A 24,704-nucleotide genomic window follows, 5' to 3' on the forward strand; every position below is an offset into this window, starting at 1 on the left:
AGGGTTACTTCTAAGCACCTTGGGTTCCATGTGGGTCCTCCTCCTTAGCACCCCGAGTTCTCTATGAGAAGGATCCACAGGGAACCCTAGCTGCTTAGGAGGGACCTTGAAAGAAACTAGTGAAGAACCAATAAAGGATACATAGGGAAGCCAGGGTGCCTAGAGAGACTTTGTGAGAATCAAGTGGGGGACTAGTAAAGGATTATAAGAACCATATGTACACATGTACGGTATGCGGGAGGTGTGGTTGAGGAAATCCAGTAGCATAATTGGAGGTTATGACATATCTGCTAGTGTACATTTTTGGAGGTAGAATATTAGAAATTCAAGTAATAGTTCTATTTTTCTTGTTGAAGAAGAGGGGTATTAGAATTTGAGAGTAAAGTTCAAAATACAAAAACTCTTTTAATTTCAGTATCTCATATTTAAGGTATCAAAACTTTGCCAAAATTGTCTAGGCACTTGTTTTCATTCCAAAGTAACGAGACTTGGACCCTCTCGGACTCAACAAGGGTAACTTGACTTGTGACCTGGCTCGGACTCGCTCGTGACTCGACAGTGATGTGGCAAAGTGATAAAACCCTTGAAATTGAGAAATTTTTTTGGATTTAAATTAATTCCAGGCACCCATTCTTGAATAAAGATTAAAGACACAAGAACATCATAAAATAGAAGGTAATTTGATCACATATGTAACATACATCGATTATGTAACTACAAAGGCAAAAAAATTAAAAATCAGCCGAGTCAGATGAGTCAGTCGAGTCACCTAGGCAAGTTAGCCGAGTCACCCAAGCGAGTCAGGCGAGTTGACCTGCTGAGCGAGGGTCACTGGTCATTTTGACCCGGTTGAGGTAACTTGACTTGCTGACTCACCCAACTCGCGACGAGTCTTGTTACTATGGTTCATTCATCAAAATCAGAGGAGAAAACTTAAAATCAGAGGAAAAAACCCGTTTGGTCTCTCAAAGGAAATCTCATATAGAGATTGTATTATGCACTTTAAAGATTGATTGTTTTTTCAGCATAATGCATAGTCACTAGGAGAAGGGGCAGTTAAAGATTAGTACCGGTACTGGTATGCCTAATTTTCAAAAGTAAGAGACGGGTACTTGGAGATGCCATTGTTTAAATATGATTTAATTATTTCCGAAAAAATATAATGATATAGAATTTTGAAAGCTAGAATACTAAATCAGTCATAGACGAAAAGTCAGTAGCCTGATCCTTTAGGTAGGTGAGGACAATTCAAGGTTTACTTTGTACTTTAGTTGGACATATCTATATGCCCTTTCGCCAATGTCTAAAGCCTTCCAAACTGCCCTTTTCTTTGAGTGATCTCCATAACAAAAACTCATATATATCGTTTTGCATTATTGCAAGTATGAAGGACTTTTCCTAAATTCTCCTGTAATATTTTTTAAAATAATGCTTAAAGGTTTATCTCACCTTTTGATCCTTTTAGCTTAGCTTTTTTTCTTCATCCCCATTATTTACAATTTTATTTTCCATATATTTAGTATTCCAAAAGAGACCTCTCATGAATAATCATATGTATGACACAAGGACAGGCAGATTCAAGAGGAATAAGTCCAACTTAAACCTACGGACATCCCCTGCTTAGAGTTGCACACGGAAGCAATATTGTCATGCTCAAACTACGAGGGCAAAAACACACAATTTTTTTTTGAATTAAATTAATAATTATAATGCTCTAAGTTTGATAAGGTTAACAACACAATTTAAAGGTTCTCTACATAACATTTTAAGGTTATAATCCTTACGGAGGGATACATCATTAAAATGAACTCTCGTTATAAATCTGATCTTGACATTTATTACGCTACTACATAATTACACTTAAATTTAAATTCCTTTAATTCAGAATCTAATTTTAACAATTACTAACCAAAACACGATTGAAGCTAACAACATTATATTTAAATAAATATTTAAAATACTAACTAAAACATAAACTAACTCTTCAAAGCAAAAAAATAAAAATATCTTTAATAAAATACTTGATCCATATTAATTTAATTAATATCACTTTCTAATAATCGCATTTTAATAAACTAAATTTTACTAACTTAAATGATAAATAAATAAAACGTATATTTCATTTAGTTGTTCATTTAATATAATTGGGTAAACAACTAAAATACTAACCTTCTTAATAACACTAATACTATCTAATACATAAACTAAATATTCATCACATTAATTAAACTCATTTAAAATTGAAACTACATAATCATCATATTTACTTAACAATACTAAACTAATTTCATTAAAAAAATACTAACTTAAAACTAACTAAACATATGCTAACTACCCTATCTAACTTAATTTCTAACTAATCTAAAACCTAAGACTAACTTAATTAAACATTTTAATGATACACAAAATAAAATAAACAAAACTAACTAACATAAATAACTAAAACTAAACTTATTAACAACTAACCCAAGCTACCCTACACTACCCTAAGCCTCCCCCCTCCCCCCCCCCCACTTGCAATTCTAGAAACTCCTAACTCAACCTACACTATGATTAAACCCTAAGTGGAGATGAGGTGAGGTAACCCAAGATAACCATGGTCAATTTTCGCACAAAGGCAAAAAGAGACTTTTTGAGGGACCTCAAAAGTCAATAAAAGGGGCTTAGGGGTTGGAAAAGACCCCTAACCCATACCCATACCCTTTGGGTATAATTATATCAAGTTTTAAGCCTTAGGAAAAAGGTTTAGAGCCAAACAAAATCTAGGAATAAAATAGGACCATCTAACTATTCTAACATTGCAGATTAAACACTAATTTGGATTAAGGGAAGACTAACCTCGATTAAGAACCCAATTAGCCAACTAACACCAACTAAACCAACTTGGGTCCAAAGATTAAACAACTAACCCTAAACAACACACTGAAGCACATAAACACTTTACGAGTGTCAAGCGACACTAAAAGAACATAATTACGAACATTAACATTCACTGAACAAAGAAGATACATACATATATCTCACAAGACAATACGTGAATTACGAACAACAAGGTCTCCAAAATTAGCACAAGGAGATCAGTTCTGTTCCTCCGTTGATTTCTTGGGTTAAAATATCTGCACACTCATTGCACACATCAGTAGTCCCAAAAATCACATGTACATATGTATATATACGTATCAGGAATCACATTAAAACATCCATCTATAACAAAAATCAGGGTTCCTCTCATCCTATTCAATTCTTAACCATTTAAAATATCTTAAACCAAAATGTTAATCCTACCTTTTACCTAATTCATCGACATACATATACATAAAACATTAAATGACGGACATAAAATATCTGAAAATAACATCACACAACATGAAATAATATGATATGTTCTAAGCATCAGATAATGTCTCGCCATCTCGAGTCGTGAGTAACAAAAAGATAAAGTAACAACTAAGGCCACGAAGGGTCGGGGCGAGGCCTCACAAACATGCAAATTAAATAAACAAGAGAGGACCAGAGACTAGATTCCATGCAAGCATATGATATAATCAATTAACTTTCATAACAGAGATCCAAACATGCCAGTCTGTGAGGCCTTCCGGGAATGATGAAATCAAGTCCAAGCTCACATCTTGCCTTCTTCTCTAGGATTTTCTCATGATCTACCATAATCTCCTAATTTCATAATGATTTCCTACATCAATCCAAGCTCCTTATATAGCCAGCTAAGCCACAAGTCAGCTAGTCAGGCATTTAATTACATTATAGGTCCTCATTGGAAGAGTAAACAAAAACTATAGCAAATAGGAACAAAACTCAATAACAAGTTACATTTAGGTCCACACATGACCCAAGAACATGTCCCTATCTTAACAAGATCTCATTTCATCATACGAAACTACGCAAGACGGAAAACTCCACACATTTCTGCGAAAACTGCCCTGAAATTGATGTCTGAGGAAAATGACGATATCTCCTAGCTCCGATTGAAGTAGAACATGTGCTTTAAACTGAAGGTAGTACTCTACGTCGTCTACAAGCCCTTGAAGTGTGCAAAGGTTGATTGATTAAGGATAATTGTGCATTCATCATGCAAGTCATGCGCAGAAACCTGATGCGAAAACTGGCAGAAAATCGATGCGTTAGGAAAATATCCATATCTCCCAACTCATGATGAGTTAGGACTTGCGCCTTTGACTAATAATAGTACTCTAGGGTCTCTTCAATCCCTAAAATTCACGACCTCTCAATCATCAAGGATAATTAGTTACATCTCCCGTAACAGGCAGGTAGAAACAGAAAATACAGCTCCAGAAGCAATGCTACTTTACAAACAACAGACTGGTAAAGAAATGTTTTTTCTTGATGCAAGATTGCTCCAAGACCCAAGATGCTCCTGCATCAATGTATGAGAGAAAGTTGTCATGAAACTATTTGGCTCGTTTCTTTTGGTTCTCCTTTTAGGGGTCTCTCTATGAATCCCCTCCAATATTCTTTTGATAAACTGATGTACTATTTGAGACCCATTTACCTGCATTTGGTTGTACATGGATATCAATATAATTTCTTTCTTGCTTTCTACCACAGTTTGTACCTGTGCCTTTGTTTATTTAATGAACATATATTTTCAGTGTGTTTTTGTTCGTTATTTCATACGGGTACCATGGAGAGTTTATGTTTGTGTTTCACATCTATTAATAACTGTTTGTTTATGATAATGTTTATTTAATTTAGTCATATGAGATCTAAAATTATGATTGCTGGTGAAAATGTTCTCATTATTGTACAGTATGTTATTTGCTAGGCTTCTTTTGACTCTAGAACATTTGAAGAATAAAGAACAGAATCACCATTATTGTTGCTCAGTGTGTATGTTAACTCGAACTGAGTTTTTCATTTACTACAGGTAGCACTTTATATGGACAAATTCACTGGTGTTTGCCAGGCAGTTTTACATGACTGCAAACTTACATTTTTGCAAATTATTTGTGATCATGATCTTTTTGTGGAGATGCCTGGACGAGATCCTTCAGAGAGGTTAGTATGTCAAGCAGAATGACTAAGAGCCTAGCACAAATGCATAGTTTTTAGTGCCATATCTCAATTGAAATTTAGATGTGTTGAATTCAACTCTATAGTGTAGTTAACAAAGATTTGATTTGATGTTTGTATTGGAATGTGGACATTAACTCTGGATTAGAGAGCTTTCTGCCACACAAAATTTATAGTGCTTATGTACACATGATCTTTCTTGAGTTGCAGAATGGTTTGGAATGTATGAACTTTTCATGCTCATGATGGTTTCAGTTATTTGAGAACAGGCATTGATATGGATTCCTGATTTTGCAGGAATTATCTTTCATCTGTTTTAATACAGGAGTTGTTCCTTACTTGGGATCATGATGATGTGGCCCAACGTGCTAAAGTTAGCTGTTTACTCATCAAAATCAAATTATTTTTTATAGCCTTTCAGTTTGATTTGTGTTGTTTTGTTTCAATAGTAATTTATTCCGAAATAATGCTATTTGATAAGATTACTATACTATTCAAATTTTGATCCTCTTAATTTATTCCATCTTTAGTCACTTTGATCAACTGCTTCCTCTAGTAAATTTTTTTGGATAAAATTTCATTTGCAGAATATTAATCTGAGTTGCTTGTCATATTATTTTATTGATACTATAGGCTGCTCGCATCTTGGTGGTTCTTATGTGTAAACATGAATTTGATGTTCGGTATCAAAAGCAAGAGGACAAACTATACATTGCGCAACTTTATTTTCCTCTTATTGGACTGGTTTGATTTTACTTACCTTTCCCCTCTGTTTTCTTTGATATTGATTTATATGTCTTCTCATTGCAATATTTTATTGAATTCAGAAAGTTGCTTATGGTGGCTGTGTTATTACTAGTTGTATATCAATGGTTTTGTGGAAAGAGAGGATATGAGATAGTATTAGTGATTTAAAATCACTTTTCCTTCACTTGTAAGTGATTTGAGATCAGTTGGACGATGTAATGTCCCCACTCCTTAGGACAACTTTACAAACTATACGTTGCGCAACTTTATTTTCCTCTTATTGGACTGGTTTGGTTTACTTAACTTTCCCCTCTGTTTTCTTTGATATTGATTATATATGTCTTCTCATTGCAATATTTTATTGAATTCGGAAAGTTACTTATGGTGGCCATGTTATTACTAGTTGTATATTGTATATCTTTGGTTTTGTGGAAAGAGAGGATATGAGGTATTATTAGTGATTTAAACTCACTTTTCATTCACTTGTAAGTGATTTGAGATCAGTTGGCCGATGTAATGTCCCCACTCCTTACGACAACTTTACCTATAGGAGTTATTGACAACAATAGATTATTACATTCAATTCTAATGATTTATGCCATTATTTCTACACATCTTAAAGATACCTTCAATTAGGCTTCCTAATGGATGCAGCTATCCTCCCTAGAAATTGCAGCATTGACTAAATTTAAAAAAAAATGAAAACACAATGATTTTTTTTGAAAATTTCAGCATTTGATCTTCATGATCTGTATGTTTTGTGATGGAAAACAACAAAATTTTTGAGAAAATTTCATTGTGTTTTTATGAATCTGAAAAAGAATCATGTTTGACTTTTATTTTGTCATTGGTGCATTTTGTCTAGAGATTAGCCAGCGCCCTTCCTAACCCTCTGAGAGGATCCCTTGTGTCTTAAAGAATGCTCCTCGATTATTCGACCTTCCTCCTTGAAACAACCTTTCAAATGTGGCTTCATAATCCTTTGTGAAGACCCTTTGTGCTCCCTAGCATGACCCTCAATTAGTTTAGCCATCTCTTTTTGAAGAGAGTATTGTTAACGTTTACTAGGTTTGTCTATCAAACCCACAACAATTCTCATATCATAGTCAATCCCTCGTGTCTTAAAGAACGGTCCTCGATTATTCAACCATCCTCCTTGAAACAACCTTTCAAGTCTAGCTTCATAATCCCCTTCGAAGACCCTTTGTGCTCCCTAGGACGACCCTTGATTAGTTTAGCCATCTATTTGAAGAGAGTATTCTTAAGGTCTTCTAGGTTTGTCTATCAAACCCACTACAATTCTCATATCATAGTCAACCATTATTCCTTACAATTCTTGATCTTAATAATCCAACCTAAATATATTTATTTCTATGATCTAATTTCTTTCTAAAATATAACAATGACTAATTTTTGGAATTCCTAATTATGTTCCTAAGAGTTCTTTGTTTAAATTATATAAACTAAAATGATAATACTATTACCATGTACTAGTAATAGTACTATTACTATGTACTACATACAATCTTACATCCACATATTCCTTTATTTATAACTAATAAACATTATTGTACATATTGAAATATTCCTACACTACTATTGTACATACTTACCTTAATTGTCGGTAATGTGGGCACTCTTATTGCTGTTCGTACCCCAATGTGGCCAGAGTTTTTCCTTATTTTCTCTCCTTGTACCACGAATTGTCTGTCGCTTAAGGTCTGATGTGGTGCACAATTCGCTGAAGGGTAAACCATTGTCCATCTGCCTTATACCTTACCGATCATGTGAGCCCTTGGTATGATGTGGTTTGTACCTTAAGTTTGTTATGAATGTTTTTCTATGCTCTCCCCCTGTCTTTTCTTATGCCATATATGTCCCTCATTCATATGTAGTCAAGGGTATGGGTCGCGACCCATAGGTTTTCGGAACCCAATTTAATATTGAATAGTCGGATTTCCTTAATATTTAATATGGTTTATTAGAGACTTATAGTCATTGCTTTATTTAATTATTAATAAATTCAATTAAAAGTTTTACTTTATCCTTTATTTATAACATATGTAATCATAAATATTAGTTGGATACTCAATGAAATTATCAGTGTTGATTATTATCATATTTTACGAACAATATCATATTACTAGATTTATTATAATCTATAAAAAATATATATGTTTTAATTGACTAAATATATTAATTATTTTGATAAATTTGACAATAGTTTTGGAAGATATGACAAAATAGGAGTATGTTTGTGTGGCTTTGTTTTTTTTTTTTTTGTGTGTGGAGAACTAGGCTTTCTACTTGAGTATGCTTGTGTTATAATGATGTTCACCTTTTCAAGCTTGATTCATTGGTATCTTAATGTTCTCTATAGAATGGCTCCCTTCAAAAGCCTTGGATGTGTTGTCCTCCACTTTCTGGTGACAAAATGTAGATAATAGTAGAAAACTTTTAAAACTAAGTTTCACATATCTTTGAGATAATTCACTGTTTAATTGGCCAACATTGATCAACCAGTTGTTCCCAATTCGCGTAATGAGTCATTTTATTGAAGGACTTCATCAAGTTCTTTTCATTTTTTCATTTTATTAGCCTGTGCTTGATTTTTGAAGCATTCAAAGTCCTTATTTGCATTCTTGAGTGTTTATTTAGATTGCTTTAATCTTTTTGTTTCATTGAATCTCTTGTTTTCGGTTTTCCATTCGATTTAGTATAGCTTAGGGCTTTATCAGACTTGTTTGTCAAAAGCAATGTCCAACAAGTACCCAAAAAGTGGACTCTACAAGCTCAATTGCATATTTAAAACAATGGATGTTATATTGTAATGTCGAGTTCCATTATTTGAAAAATATAAATCAAATTCACTTTATGTTATGTTTTTAAGTTATGCCATGACTTAAATTATAGTGCACCTCATGTTATATTTTCATTTTGAGTTGCTTTTTGATTTTTCTCTTAAGTGGCTGTAGTACACTATATAGTCTAATTTAATGTTGAGATTTACTTTAATGTTATATTTAAAACATGTAAGTAAATGTTGCTTTTAATTGAATATATACCAAAGTAACAAGAATCGGAATCGGATCGGAATCGGCAAGGCCAAATCGAATCGTGAATCGGCAATGAATCGGCGATGAATCGGCAAATTTGAAAAAACCCTTTAAATTTAAAGATTTTAACAATTTAAAACTTATTTCATGCACCCTTTATTGAATATAACTTAAACACACTATAACATCATCAAATAGAAGTTAAAACTTAACATACATAAACATGGAACATAAAATCCATCACATATGTAACTATGTTCTCTAAAATGTAAATTGTAGGCTAGCTGAAGTAAATAGAAATCAAATGATCACAATGATTTAAATCATAGAATGTATGTAAGATGATCCATAAGACATCAAATCATAAATGTATGTAAGAATCTAAGATGAAGATCCATGAAAGTTTGAAACATATGTCTATCAATGATTCAGTATCAATATCTGTAAACAAAATATAAAAACAAGGCTCCAGCTCAAGCCTCAGACTCATAGTCATCATCATCATCCTCAACATCATCCTGAAGCTCAGCTGCAGCCTCAGCCTCAGCTTCTGAGTATCCAGTTTGCCTAGTAGCAAGGCGTCTAATGTAGGTCCTAGAGGACTGCCGAGCCATATCTCCCGCATGTAAGATGGGCTCATGAATGTCGCTAGGGCCTGTGCCTGTGCGTGCACGTGTGCGTCTACCAATGCCTGAAGAACGTGCTCTAGCTGCCTCAGCCTCTATATCCACCTGGTCAACCCACATACGGTCTTCCTCAGTGAAGACTGGATCCACAACCTCTGTGAGCCACACTGATTTTGGATCAATCTCCTCTAGAATGATCGGAGAGGAGTCAGTGCCCAAAATCTGTCTGATCCTAAGACGGAGGTTGTAATGAACAAAGACAATATCATTCAACTTCTGCACTGTCAACCTGTTTCTCCTCTTCGAATGGATGTGCTCGAACATGGACCAACTGCGCTCACATCCAGAAGCGCTGCTTGACTGACTCAGAATACGAATGGCAATTTTTTGAAGTTTTGGGGTTGTGGCCCCAAACATTTGCCACCATCTATCTGCAATGAAAAATTGAAAATAGAAACAATTAGTCTCATTTACAAATTACAAGTTAACTCTAAAATTACATAATCAACTTTAAGATTAGAATCTAGATTCATGAACATTGAATATATTATTTAATTTTTACCTGGCTGTAGTGTTGTCTGAGCATTTATGGCCATCCTGCTAGAGAAAAGTGGCCCCTCTTTATTGTTGAACTGGTCTAGCTCAACAATCGTAGCAGCGCTATCTTCATCGCTACTCAACCTCTGAATCACTGTGTATAAGCCAGTGAGAACCTCCGCATCCGCCTTGAACTCAGGACGGAAACGATATGCCGGATTCAGAAAGTAAGCTGCTGCATGGATGGGTCGATGGAGCTGATTCTGCCATCTCCTATCGATGATGTCCCAAATAGGGCCATACCTCTCCTGCACTCTTGCATATTGGGCTCTGATGGCCTCCTTGGCCTTATCCATGCCCTCATAAATGTAGCCCATAGAGGGCTTCTCCCCATCAGCAGTTCGTAGCAAAGCTACAAGGGGCTCAGTGACCTACATATAAAGTAAAACAAAAAACTTGAGTCAAAACTTAAATATAAAATAATATAACTTAAAGTAAAAGTAAAATACTAAATGTTAAATTGCAATAAATTTACCTGCAGGATTTCTCTAGCGGGTTTCCAAAAACCATCCTCATCAAATATGCAATCCGCCACATCTATCCCTACAGTGGTCGTAGCATAGGAAGAGGAAATCCACTCCCGCCCAACAAACATGCTCCTCAATTCATCCCTTGATGTCAACAAGGACTGCAAGGTGATGAAATTCGAGGCAAACCTCGTGATACCTGGGCGAGCTAACTCTTTGCCTTCTGTGTACTTCCTCATTGTGCTAAGGACAAATGAATGATTATAAATGAATTTGCATATGTTTTTTGCCCTTTCCACACATGACTTGACAAACTCAAGTTTGCCAATTTCCTCCAACATGAGGTCAATGCAATGTGCCGCACAAGGGGACCAAAATATGGTGGGGTGCCTCTCCATCAAAAGTTTACCTACAACAATTTTAAGTCAATTAGAAATTCAAATTTCAAAATTCAAATAAATTTATTTTCAAAACTTGAAAAGTTAAAAGTTTACCTGCAGCAACATAACTTGCTGCATTATCCGTCACCACCTGGATCACATTTTGTTCTCCCACCTCTGCTATGACTTCCTCAATAGCCTCACATAAGTATGTGGCATTTTTTACATGTGCGGAAGCATCAATGGATTTGATGAACATGGTATATCCTACAAGTAACAAAACAACGAATTAGAATATTAAAATTAAATGGATCATCAACAAATTAGCATTCAACAAATCAAAATTTACAATTATGTATGTAGGAAAGTAGAATGATCAATTACCTCCACAGGATACAAGAAAATTGAGGAGTGTTCTATTCCTCCTATCTGTCCAACCATCAGTCATGATGGTGCAACCCTTTGCAATCCACTCCTTTCGGTTCTCCTCGAGCTCAGCCCTCATGTCCTCTACCATCTCATCCAAGAGGTATCCGCTCAACTCAGCCTCAGTTGGGGCTTTAAACCCCGAACCACAAATAGCAACCGCGTCTATCATGTTCTGCCAATAAGGAGCCCTGTCACAAATAAAAATTTAGATGTCAAAGACTCAAATTATAAAACAAGTAAATATAATTAAAGTTTTACTTTTACTTTTAATTTTAACTTTAAAGAAAACAACGAAAAAAGAATCAATTACCTGGCTGCAATAAATGGAATGTTGCAAAAGTACCAAAATTTGCATATCTCCTTTCTGGCAGCATCATGAATTTCCTTGTTCAAACCCATGCCCTCAAGCGTGGGTTGGGAACCAGGAGTAGTGCGGGGCACAAAGTAACTATCCATTCTGTTTTTCTGCACTCTAGGCTGCAATAGGTTGGTGTGGGACTCTGTCTCAATATGTGACTGACTAGCACTAGCACGAGCAGAAGAACTAGGATAAAAAGGAGGCCTAGAAGAACCCTCTCCAACACAACCTACAGATGCAGAAGCTGATGTGGATGCGGCTGCAGAAGCGGATGCGGGAACATGGGAGCCAATACCCCTTAACCCTTCAAGTTGCATTTTCCTATTGGCTTTGTCTTTTTCAATTTTTTCTAATGCCATTAAGCAAGTGCGTTTTGCCTCAGGAGTTTGGTGAGTGCAAATTGTAACATCGTGTCTAGGTATAGCAGCAATGTGGTATTTCAATCTATAAATACCCCTAGAAGTTATTTTTTCTTTACAAAAAATACAATTTGTTTGATATTTGGTTCTTCCAGGAAACTCTTCGTTATATTTCCAACATTCATCTTTTCTACCCATTGCGAATTTGCAAAAAATGAAAGCAAAGGCTGCTGCAATAAAAATTTATATGTAAAATATCAAAGTTTGAAGCTAATAAATGCTACAAAACAACAAATCCTAGTTTGCAACTTAGTAAAAATAAAGAACATTCAAGATCTAAACTAAAAATCTTGAAAACTATAAAAATTTAACAAAAAATGCATAATACACTAACATGCAAAAAAAAAAAGAGCACTTACCTCTTGCAAATGAGTTGAGGAGTGTTGAGATTGGCTCCCTAATGCTCCCAATGCAATTGATGGCCTCCCCAAATGGATTGCTGATCTCTTTTGTGCTCTTTCTTCTTGCCGGTTAGAAACCTATGGCTTTTCTTTTCTCTTCTTCTCTCTCACTTTTCCTCTCTTCTACTCATGTTAAATAAATAGAAGGCCCTTTAGGGTTATAACAAAGAGAAATGGTCAAAAATAAAGTAAAAAAACCAAGCAATTTTTTAAGATTTTACAACTTTATACTTTATTGGCCGCGGGCGATTCCTGCCGATTTTTCCAGGCGATTCATGCGATTTTTTGCCTGAATCGCCTGAATCGGCGATTCAGGCGATTCACTTGAAGAAATCGGCAATGGCGATTTCCGACTCCAAAAAAATCGCCATTGCTGAATCTAATCGCCGAATCGCCGATTCAGGCGATTTTATGGCGATTCTCGTTACTCTTGTTGCTACAGATGACTTTCTAGAACAGCTTGGTTTCGTATTTCTTTATTCAACAGGCTTTCTTTCAATAACTCAAACAAAATTTACAGCTAGCAAATTATTCTTATTTCCATGTGATCTTGTAGATTGTTGTGCATAATCTTTTCATAATTATATTCTGTGCCAGCTCATGGCTAACTCAGTGTCATAGCGATGCATGAATTAGCTCTTAGTTTATGGCGGGGAGGAGAGCAAAACAATGGTTAATGTCGGCACCACAACCAATGTTTTGCTTACTCAAGGTCTTTATGATCATGCATCTGCTTCTGAATCAACATTTTTGTTGGCAGATAATTCTGCAGATGCTAGATCTATTACGAAGTAATTGGAAAATATTTGTTTGTTATTAACAAAGACCAAGAGGTCTATATATACAAAAGAATGGAATGATGTTTCCTTAGGAAATGATTGTAAAGAATATAAATTTTCTATTCTAGCTAAGAGAAATCTAACAGTTATGTACAGCTAACTAAAGAATAGAAATATTCTATTCTAGAAATAGAAAACTAAATATTAGAAACATTCTAATATTTACAGAAGATTACAATAGATAACCATTACATACCAAACAAAGATAATAGAAACTATCTATTATTTAAATGCCCTCGCTTAATGGTTAATCTATTTAGAGCACGAAGCTGTCAAAAAGTGTAAAAGACAGATTCTGTCTGCTCAAGGTACTCGGCACTGTTTGCTGTGGGCTGCAAACCAGATTGCTTAGATAGGGCAGCTAAGCGCTTTCGACATTCAACCTTCATGTGACCAAACTAGTGGCAATAGTTGCATTGAATGTTCTTCTTCCAGGAGCCTTTTGAATCTAGAGCAGAGGATGTCTACTCAGAAGACTGCTAATAGTACTTTGGATTATGCTCCAAAACTTTGCAGATGACCCTAATGCTCCAAAACAAACCGCAAAAATCCATGATTTTTAGGAGAAAATTGAAATAACCAAACACGATTTTTGGGGTGAAAAATCAATCGAAATCTGATATAATTTTTGAGGTGAAAAATTAATCAAAACCTGACATGATTTTTGAGGTGAAAAAACAATCAAAACCCAATATGATTTTTGAGGTGAAAAATCAATCAAAACCCAACAAATAATTTTTGAGGAAAAAATTACAAACCCACAAAGGAATCCCACAGAACTTTGCAAATTATAGAATCAGAAAATTTTAAGGGAAAATTTATAAAAACCTAAGTTACACAGGTACCCCTCCCCCCATTCGGACCTCGAACTGGTTCGAGATTCTGGTCCGGTTCAACCAGGGTTCGATTTTCGAATCCTGGTTCGAACTCGGGTGGACCAGGTTGGGAAAATCGAACCAGGTTCGAACCCAACCAAGAACCCGCCCACGGACGCAGAAATAAAGTGATTTATTTGCATTTTAAAATAATTTTTGGGGTCCACGTAACCTAAAAAGGTGTTATGAATTGGTTTTTTGCTCTCTCATAGTCATTTGATGTTTTTAAATAGGTTGTTTTGCCTTGAAGGAGAGCACATAAGTTTTCGAGCAAGCATTCGATTGTGCAAGGAGGAGTTTGAAGATTGACTTGTTGGTGTTCTTGAAGTGTTTGTGCATCATTTATACACATTTGCAAACTTGCAATGGCTGGAAAAGGACCAAGAGGTAAGATCTTATTCCATTTACTATGTTTTGTTCTAGTTTTTTTTTTTTTTTTTCATTTCTTTTTCAATCTTCATATGTTCTAAGTTCTTGAATCTTTTCCATTATTTCAAAATTCATCATTTTCTTGCACATAGATTATGAACATATATCTAATTAGTAATTTCTTGCCATAGGGAAAGGTTCAAAAGTAATGTCATCTACCTCTTCATCAATGGGCAACATTGAACAAAGAATGGAAACCAACTCCGATTCTCCTCTATGGAAGTATGTAGACATTATAAAACCCATTCCAAGAGGTGGTGCATTCCGTTGGAGATGTCGAGGATGTGATGTAGAAAGAAATAGTTCTTATTATCGTGTGGTAGGCCATTTATGTGGTTATACTGGAAGAGGAGTCAAGAAATGCCCTAGCAAAAATGGTGTCCCTATACCAAATCACACCGTGTTAAAATATATTGAAGAGCATGAGGCAACAGAAGAGAGAGGACATAGGGCAATAGAACTCGGTAGTAGTAGCAATAAAAGTAAAAAAGCTAAGGGAATGCAGCCCCCCTCAGATGTTATTGTACAAGACCACCCCTTCTTCAATGCTACAATGGACACTGACACTAAATCTGTCCCCATTGTACACAAAAGAAAGGGGCCAATAGAAACTTCTTTTCAAAACAAGGCCTGGGATATTGCTGACATTAAGGTGGGAAGATGCCTCTATGCAAATGGTTTGTCTTTTAATGTTGTCCGCTCTCCGTTTTGGAAGGACATGTTGAGGGGTGCCAATGAAGCTCCAAAAGGGTATTGTGGCCTCGGGTATGAGAAAGTGCGCACCGCCTTGTTGGATGATGAGGTCCAACGGGTTGAAAATCAATTGAAGCCCATAAGGGACTCATGGGTTGAGACAGGGGTGACCATTTTTTCAGATGGCTGGAAGGATTCCAGGAACTCTTGATCAATGTCCTTGCGATGTCCCCTAAAGGGGCAATGTTTCTGAAAGTGGTGGATTGTGAGGGCAAAGTAAAAGATGGGCCATTTATTGCTGATATCTTAATTGAGGCCATTGAACAAGTGGGTGCAAGAAACATTGTCCAAGTCATAATGAACAACGCAAAGAATTGTAGAGCAGTAGGTTTGTTGGTTGAATCACGATATCCACATATCTTTTGGACACCTGTGCAGTCCATTCACTCAATCTTATGCTACAAAAGATTGGGAACCAAATTGAGTGGATCAAAACAGTGTACGAAGAGGTTGAGGACATACAAATGTTTGTCACAAACCACCACATGACTCAATCTCTTTTCATGAACTACTCAAAATTGGAGCTATTGAAGGTAAATGAACTTGAACTCAAATTAGTAATTTAATTTTTAATAGTTGACAATTTCTGATTTTTCATATTTTACTTGTGCAATTGCCAATGTGTATACTTTTCTTAGTTTTCTAAAATATGTATCTAATAGTTGTTTTTTGCTCTAATTTATGTCACAGGTTACTGAGACCCGTTTTGCATCACATATAATCGTCTTAAGACGACTTGTGCAAGTGAAAGATGCACTTCAAGGTATAGTAATGAGCAACAATTGGGGTGTATGGAAGCAAAAGAACACTGAAAGGGCAAACAAAATAAAGGATAGGCTATTGGCTGACTCATGGTGGGAACGTGTGGAATATCTCCTTAAGATCACCGAGCCCATTATGAGCATGCTTAGGTACACTAACATGGATAGGCCTTGCCTTGGAGAGATCTATGATGGCATGGACTCAATGATTGAAAAGATCAGGCAAGTTATAAATGAGCAGGAGCAAGATCCTCAAGAGACCTTTTTCAAACAAGTGCAAAAAATTATTAATGAAAGATGGAACAAAATGACCACTCCATTACATTTGCTTGCCTATGCCTTGACCCCCAAATACTATAGCTCACAATATTGTGATCTACTAGGAAGGTTGCCGCCATATAGAGATATGGAAGTGTCTGATGGGTACCAGGCAGCATTTAGAAGAATATTTCCTGATGATGATATAAGAGATGTAATCATGGATGAGTTCATAGCATTTGTCAATGCTACAGGTCTAAGTAATGATGCTCTTCGTCATCGGTTCAAGAAGCATGCTCATGGTTGGTGGTACTTCCATGGCCAAAAATTCGAACATTGCAACCCCGTGCAATCAAAGTTATATTACAAGTAAGTTTAAAAAAAAAAAAAATTATCTCACTTGATCTTCAAAAGAATTTTTTTATAAGATTGAATTAATTCCTTTTTAATTGCCTACCCTATGTTGTCTTTATAGGTTGCTAGTTCTTCTGCATCAGAAAGAAATTGGAGCACCTATTCTTTCATCCACTCGGTGAAGCGCAATAGGTTGCAATAAAAAAAAGTCGAGAACCTGGTATTTGTGCATAACAACTTGTGCCTTTTTTCGTACAAGAGTCAAGAATACAAAGAAGGTGAGACAAAGAAGTGGGATGTAGATGCAGAGATTGCGGACTTGGATGCTTCCACTGCTGCGCTTACAATTGATGATTTTGATGACTTTGATGCCAATACCATTGTTGATTCCGCTGCTGATCCCATTGGCCTTGGTGCAAGTAATAGCATAGGCGGAGAAGGAGGAGATGAAAAAGAAGATGAAGAAGAAGAAGATGAATATGAAGAAGATGAAGATGAAGAATGAAGAACTCAGAACTAGAAATTCAGAATTTTAATGGATTTTTATTCTATTAGTTACTGTTAAACATTGAACGTGAAACAATGACACTTGAACTTGATATTTTAAATATTTTGAATCTTTCATCTTTGATGTTGAAGTTGATTGAACTATGTTACTACATGATGGTATGCTCACCATGATACATTGATATGTTATTGTTTATGCTGTTTTAAAGTTTTAAATGTGTTTATGGTACTATGCTACATTCTGATTTTAACTCATGCTTCATAAAAATGTATATATATAATTTTTACATGTTTTTGTACTAACGAACCCAAACGAACCTGAACCCTTTACCAAAATTTCGTCGAACCAGCGAACCGGTTCTCGAACCCGAACCCGGGACCGAACCACGAACCGGCAACTTAGATAAAAACCCATAAAAAATTTTTGAAAACCCATCAAAATTTTTTTTGTTAGTAAAAATATTATGAAAACCCATTGAAATTTTTAAGGGAAGCAAAATATGAGACTTCGCATTGTAAAGCAACACATGCAAACAACATGCAAGTACATGCAACAAACATGCAAGTACATGCAACCCTAAAAAAGTAGTGACCCATAAAATTTGAAGGGTGACCTAGAAGAGAGCTCGAAAAACCCAAAAAGAATATGTTGTCGGTTTTAAGATCAGCTGGCTCAAAAATAGAGGCACACAACTAGAGGCACCCAGGAAAAATAGACAATAACCTAGTTGTGTTCTTAAGAAACCCAGGAAGAATTTGGAATCAATGTTTTTTTTGAACTCGAAAATTAGGGTTATGAACAAATACAGCCTTGCAAAAAAACCACAAAAAATGGCAGAAATGTGTAGAAAAATCAGATGGATCTCGACATAAATGGGTTGCAGAACCGAACTAGAAGTCGTCGGATTTAGATCTCTCAGAACGGAAACCCTAGTCGGATTATAGAGAGAGTTGGAAGCAAATATGCATGTAAATAATTTCGAAAATAAAAAGCAGATAATTTCAACCAAGAAATTATAATTATTTTCGAAAAAATTTAGAGTATTGGCTCTGATAACATATTACAAAGTAATTGGAAAATATTTGCTTGGTATTATTAGAGACCAAGAGGTCTATATATGCAAAAGAATGGAACAATGTTTCTTTACGAAATGATCGTAAAGAATAGAAACTTTCTATTTTAGCTAAGAGAAAACTAACAATTATGTACAGCTAACTAAAGAATAGAAACGTTCTATAAAGAATAGAAACATTCTATTTTAGAAACAAAAAGCTAAATATTAGAAACATTCTAATATTTACAAAAGATAACAATAGATGACCATTAGATACTAAACAGAGATAATAAAAACTATCTATTATTGTAATAAGATCTTTTTTGACTCTACTTTGACACCTTGGCCCGTGGGGCACACTAAGCATAGTTCAACAGAAAATATTTACAATCATATGCGCGCACAAAAATTCAGTTGGAGAGGATTTACATGTATTCTTCTGTTTGAGATGTTTTACATACAGAGCTTTCAGATTAATAAAATTTGAGTACTGTACTATTACTATATACACTTTTGGATTTATGGATATATGTTTCTTTGGTTTGTGATTCCTTATCTATGTTTTGTTTCCATGTATAACACATTCAAATTCTAGCAAATTTGTGCCTTCCTGTATTAGACATTGTTTGCAATACAGATGGCATGAGTAACGTTTCTCTGCATGAAGAACATAATTTTGAATTTTATAAAGCTTCCTAATAGACGTGATTTGCAAAGTTGGGGATTGAACATATATTTAGGCTGTATTATGGTTGCATCTATAAGCTGAGTTGCCTTAGAAAGTATTTTCAAGGCCTAAGCTTTCTTTTTGTTAAGGATGGCCTCTTTAATTTGCCTTTGCAATGGATTTGAGAGATTGCATGAAGTCATCAATGAACATAGGAATGAAGTATAACATTCTGTCAGGAATAACATCAGCCACCCAATGCATCCAGACATGGCAATTCGTGGTTGTATAATCTTGCAGCATCAGTTATATTATATATCAAATGTTTGTAATGCACAAGAATTATAACATATAACTTGATTTGATAGTTTTACATGGAACTTGTGGTAATATGTTCATGTTTATTCTGTTTTGAACAGATATTGGATGAGATGCCAGTATTCTACAATCTGAGCACAGTTGAAAAGCGTGAAGTCCTAATCTGTATTCTGCAGATAATTAGAAATTTGGATGATCCATCACTAATAAAGGCTTGGCAACAGAGTATTGCCAGGACAAGACTCTTTTTCAAGCTTCTAGAGGAATGTCTTACTCTTTTTGAGGTTTGCCCATATTTAATATGTTGTAATTGTAACTTTGTTAAGTAGCTTGAATAGTCTACCGTCAAGCTCCATGCATGTAGAGTAAATCTTTTCTCTTGGCATCAGGTACATTGTGTACATACATATTGATTATGTTAAATTGCTCAAACAGGCGTTTAGCATTAGTTTTTAGTTATAGACGTAAATTTAACTCTGATATGTACAAAAATATAGTTTTTCCTTAATCCCTGTTTCCCTTTCTGCATATCATTGAGTGTTCAATAACATGCAAAGGGGTAAATACTAAAAAATAAATAAATAAAAAGATTTCAAATTTGTCTGAATAAGTTTATCTCCTTATTGGCACATGATTTATAATTTTCCAATGAGACAGGTATGGTAGAGACCATGGTTCAGATTAATACCTAATTTATGTTTGTCAGTGAAAGAGCTTTAATGAGATAGGTGTAACAGTGACTGTTGTTACCTGTACCCGAAAACTAAGAATTTTAATACTTTTTGTTATGCAGCATAGAAAGTCGGCCGATGGCATGATCATTGGTAACTCGAGAAGTCCAGATGTTGAAGGACCTGTTTCACCCAAATACTCTGACAGGCTTTCCCCTGCAATTAATACTTATTTGACAGAAGCATCTCGACAAGAAGTTAGAGTATGCATTTTGACCTCTGTTTTTGCTCTTACGATAATGTAGGAAATTGAAATATGCAGATTTTGTATTCTCATTTCTAAGAAACAGTAACGATCAAGCAATATGAAATATTTGGAACTTACTTTGCTCTCAATTTACTTGTATCTTGTTCATTTTGTAGTTATTCTTGTATAAATTTGGTGCCATTCTATATGGCATTCTTTCCTTAGGATAGCCAGGCAATCAATTACTTTTCTAGTTGTAGTCTCTCTTCAGTTTCTCCTCCTTTATCCTTTCTTGTCTTATCTTCTTCTCTGTTGCCTTCTTAGCAGCTTTCTTCTAAATTGTTTTTAGGGATCATAGCATTATAGCAATTTTTATGTTCTAATATGATGTTTTAAAATCTTATGTTTATTATATGCTTTATAAAAACATATTATTTTATAATCAAAATAATCTAATAAACAATTATATTTATTAACTATTTATAATGATAGTTGAGTAGGTGTGATTAATATCCATTATGTTATTTTATCAAATCCATATACATTTAAGTAGCTTCTTTTTAATTGTGAGACATTAAGATATATGGTGAATATTATTACTATGCAAAATAGGTATTATTGGCCACGTGGAAATGTTAGAAGTAGTATATCTGGTCATTATCTCTAATTTTACAGGCAAATATTTAATTATTTTATAATAGAGTGATGCTTTATGGGTCATTATGCAGGTAAAACATGAAAACAAGATATCTAATTGAATTATTATTTCATTAAAGATAATATTAGCAATTGTTGGAAAAAACTAGCATTAGGTTTTGGTATTACCATTTGGATTTGCTACACTATCAGGTCACTATTAATTCAATGATCATTGATGCAGCCACAGGTGACTCCAGAAAGTGGGTATTTGTGGCAGAGGATGAGCCCTCAGTTAAGCTCTCCCAGCCAGCCATACTCTCTGCGTGAGGCATTAGCTCAAGCACAATCATCCCGTATAGGGGCCTCTAGCAGAGCATTAAGGGAGGGTCTCCATCCGATATTGAGACAAAAACTGGTAAGTTATTATGTTGTTTCATAATGGAAGTTTGGAAATTTCATGCCTGGGTGAACGTTGAAAACTCAGTTTATAAGTTTTCATGATTCAGGAGCTTTGGGAGGAGAACATAAGTGCAGCTGTCAGTCTTCAGATCTTGGAGATAACAGAAAAGTTTTCTGGAGCAGCTGCTGATCACAAAATTGCCACTGACTATGGAAAGCTAGATTGTGTTACGGCTATATTTATGGCCTTCCTTTCCCGAAGCCAACCTTTGGTCTTTTGGAAAGCCTTTTTGCCTGTATTTAATAGTGTGTTTAACCTTCATGGTGCAACTTTAATGGCAAGGGAGAATGATCGCTTTTTGAAGCAGGTGGCTTTTCATCTACTTCGTCTTGCTGTTTTTCGTAACGATTCCATCAGGAGAAGAGCTGTTGTAGGCCTTCAGATTCTTGTGCGGGTTAGTGGCTGATGAGAAACATTGTTACAGTGATTTACGTATGGTAGTCAGAAAACCTTCTTTTTTTTGTTGTAAGGGCCTCTCTCTTGCACTTCTTTTCTGATTGTATGTGGTTATCTGCGTATTATTCTTTTGCAGAATTCTTTCTATAATTTCCAAAATACGGCACGGTTGCGAGTTATGTTGACAATCACTTTGTCAGAATTGATGTCTGATGTACAAGTCACACAGATGAAATCTGATGGCTCCTTAGAAGAAAGTGGGGAAGCCCGTCGTCTTAGAAGGTCCCTTGAAGAAATAGCAATAGAAGAAATGAGTGCTGATTTTCTAAAAGACTCGGGTATAAATGAGAATGCATTAGATGCTGTTCCAGAGGGTTCTTCACAAAATCGTTGGTCATGGTTTGAAATTAAAGAACTGTCTGTCACACTTCTTAGAGCACTTGATGCAGGAATAGAGCATGCTCTCTTGGTAAGGAATCATTTTACTTTCACTTACCGTATATTGGTGACATGTTTTGTTTTCACAGACGAAATTGGAAATTAAATGTCATATTATTTTGATTTATGGTTCCAGGGTCCCATGATGTCATTAGACAGATATGCTGCAGCAGAGGGTTTTCACAGACTGGCTTGGGCTTATGCACATGTGCCTGACCTTCATATTATGTGGCTTCTTCATTTATGCGATGCTCATCAGGAGATGCAGTCTTGGGCAGAAGCTGCACAGTGTGCTGTAGCAGTTGCTGGGGTCATTATGCAGGTTATTTCTTTGCTCATTTTCATGTTTTACTTGCTTTTGGTTAGTAAAGATGGAAAGATTTAAGAGGTATCGAATGTTTTATAACAATAAATTCATGGTGACAACTTTACTCATATAGAGTCTCAGGAACTGAAAATTCCATTCACTAGTGCTTGTTTTCAAAATGTATTTATTGAATTAATAGTAAAAAATCTCTTTGCATGTAAGTACATGTTTTCCTAAAGTGTTTAAATCTCTTGCAGGCACTAGTTGGACGAAATGATGCTGTGTGGGGCAAAGAACATGTAGCAGCTTTGCGTAAGATCTGTCCAATGGTCAGTAATGCGGTTCTTGGTGAAGCATCAGCTGCAGAAGTTGAAGGATACGGGGCATCAAAATTGACTGTTGATTCTGCTGTGAAATATCTGCAACTTGCAAATAAGTTGTTTGCCCAGGCCGAACTTTATCACTTTTGTGCCAGCATTCTTGAGTTGATTATTCCTGTTTATAAAAGTAGAAGAGCATTTGGGCAGCTAGCTAAGTGCCATACTTCTCTTACAAACATTTATGAATCAATTCTTGAACAGGAATCTAGTCCGATTCCCTTTACTGATGCCACTTACTATCGGGTTGGATTTTATGGTGATCGTTTTGGAAAATTGGATAGAAAAGAGTATATATATAGGGAGGCTAGAGATGTACGATTAGGGGATATAATGGAGAAGCTTAGTCATATTTATGAATCAAGAATGGATAGCAGTCAAACATTGCATGTTATTCCAGATTCTAGACAGGTTAATGCTGATGAACTGCAGTCTGGACTTAACTACTTGCAGATAACATCAGTAGATGCAGTTATGGAAGATGAAGATCTAGACAGTAGAAAGGAAAGGATCCTCTCTCTTTCATCTGGGACTGTACGAGGTCGAGTGTTTGACCGCTTCCTTTTTGACACACCATTTACAAAAAATGGGAAATCCCAAGGTGGGCTAGAAGATCAGTGGAAAAGACGAACTGTTTTGCAAACTGAGGGCTCTTTTCCAGCACTAGTAAATCGACTTTTAGTTGTGAAGTCAGACTCTCGTGAGTTTTCTCCCATAGAAAATGCAATAGGAATGATAGAAACAAGAACTACAGCATTACGGAATGAACTTGAAGAACCTCGCAGCTCAGAGGGTGATCAGCTCCCACGTTTGCAAAGTCTACAGAGGATTCTTCAAGGCAGTGTGGCAGTTCAGGTTAGTAAAATGAGTTTGCATCCATTTATTTGGTTCTTAGAGTTTTCTATTTTAACCAGATGGCAAATTTTCTGGAGTATGCTATTGTGGATTAATTTTTGTTCTGTTTGTTTGTGACAGGTAAATAGTGGCGTCCTTGGTGTTTGTACAGCATTCTTGTCTGGGGAGCCTGCCACACGACTTAGATCACAGGAGTTACAACAACTAATTGCTGCCCTGCTAGAGTTCATGGCTGTCTGTAAACGAGCAATTCGGGTTCACTCTAGATTGATTGGAGAGGAGGATCAGGATTTCCACACACAGCTTGTGAATGGATTTCAGTCACTTACTGCAGAGTTGTCACATTATATTCCTGCCATTCTTTCAGAGCTATGATGTCGACTGTCTTTTTGTTTGTATTTGCACCTGATAAATTTTGCTTGCTTGTATTTTTTACCCGCTCTTTCCAGGAGGATGGAATGTGTCAACCTCCAAAGCAGCTGTAAAATTTTGTAATATTTAACATTTTCATACAGTTGTCTCACCAGAAAATAATAGTTTCTGAAAGGTTGTGTCGTAACTTTCTTGGGTTTGTTCCCTGTTATTTGTAAAATTCATTACAGGAAGCCTATGATTGCTTCGCCATTTGGTTTTTGTAGTAGTGAGCTCGTTGCAAGTTTACTTCCTGTACTCCAAGCGCTTATTGTAGCTTTTGTGAAATGGGCTTCAATTCATTGAATATTTGCTATATTGCAAATGTAGAGCCGGCGATTTTATAGGAAATTGAATTAGGAAGTTCTTTCTAATTTTATTGTGAGCAATCTGAGGTTTATGCTCTACACTTGCAGGTAATAAAGCTGCCCGAACTGCTCATGTTCCTGCCAATTTGACCATATGGACGGAATCAAGTTGAGTTACCCCCGATAGGTGAAGTAGTTTCATAAATTGCTAAGATTGATTCAGGGTTCATACATGCATTAGATCGAACCA

The 24,704-nt window shown here is 35.6% G+C and overlaps 2 protein-coding genes across 3 annotated transcripts in view; one reads left to right on the plus strand and one right to left on the minus strand.

Annotated features, from left to right (window-relative positions):
• Positions 1-24,359, plus strand: part of SPK1 (guanyl-nucleotide exchange factor) — a 190,662-nt gene extending 166,303 nt beyond the window's left edge. For both annotated transcript variants that reach the window (XM_089806751.1, XM_089806752.1), the window contains 11 exons: positions 4,904-5,034; positions 5,347-5,422; positions 5,683-5,793; positions 19,447-19,629; positions 20,139-20,279; positions 21,144-21,317; positions 21,409-21,756; positions 21,895-22,227; positions 22,333-22,518; positions 22,761-23,735; positions 23,856-24,359. In XM_089806751.1, the coding sequence (XP_089662877.1) occupies positions 4,904-5,034; positions 5,347-5,422; positions 5,683-5,793; positions 19,447-19,629; positions 20,139-20,279; positions 21,144-21,317; positions 21,409-21,756; positions 21,895-22,227; positions 22,333-22,518; positions 22,761-23,735; positions 23,856-24,110 (2,913 nt within the window). In that variant the 3' untranslated portion in view covers positions 24,111-24,359. The remainder of the gene's footprint in view (positions 1-4,903; positions 5,035-5,346; positions 5,423-5,682; positions 5,794-19,446; positions 19,630-20,138; positions 20,280-21,143; positions 21,318-21,408; positions 21,757-21,894; positions 22,228-22,332; positions 22,519-22,760; positions 23,736-23,855) is intronic.
• LOC149537000 (uncharacterized) lies at positions 9,149-12,620 on the minus strand. The gene is made up of 7 exons (XM_089806753.1): positions 12,488-12,620; positions 11,662-12,298; positions 11,307-11,539; positions 11,037-11,189; positions 10,551-10,951; positions 10,041-10,446; positions 9,149-9,909 (listed from the first exon to the last, which is right to left on the minus strand). The coding sequence occupies exons 2-7, from the start codon at positions 12,264-12,266 to the stop codon at positions 9,326-9,328; spliced, it is 2,382 nt and encodes a 793-aa protein (XP_089662879.1). The 5' UTR covers positions 12,267-12,298; positions 12,488-12,620; the 3' UTR covers positions 9,149-9,325.
• Positions 24,360-24,704: the final 345 nt, after the last annotated feature.

This window comes from Cupressus sempervirens, chromosome 10 (genome assembly GCF_028749045.1).
Source record: "Cupressus sempervirens isolate cs-2001-9-10 chromosome 10, ASM2874904v1, whole genome shotgun sequence".
NCBI classification, from domain to species: Eukaryota; Viridiplantae; Streptophyta; class Pinopsida; order Cupressales; family Cupressaceae; genus Cupressus; species Cupressus sempervirens.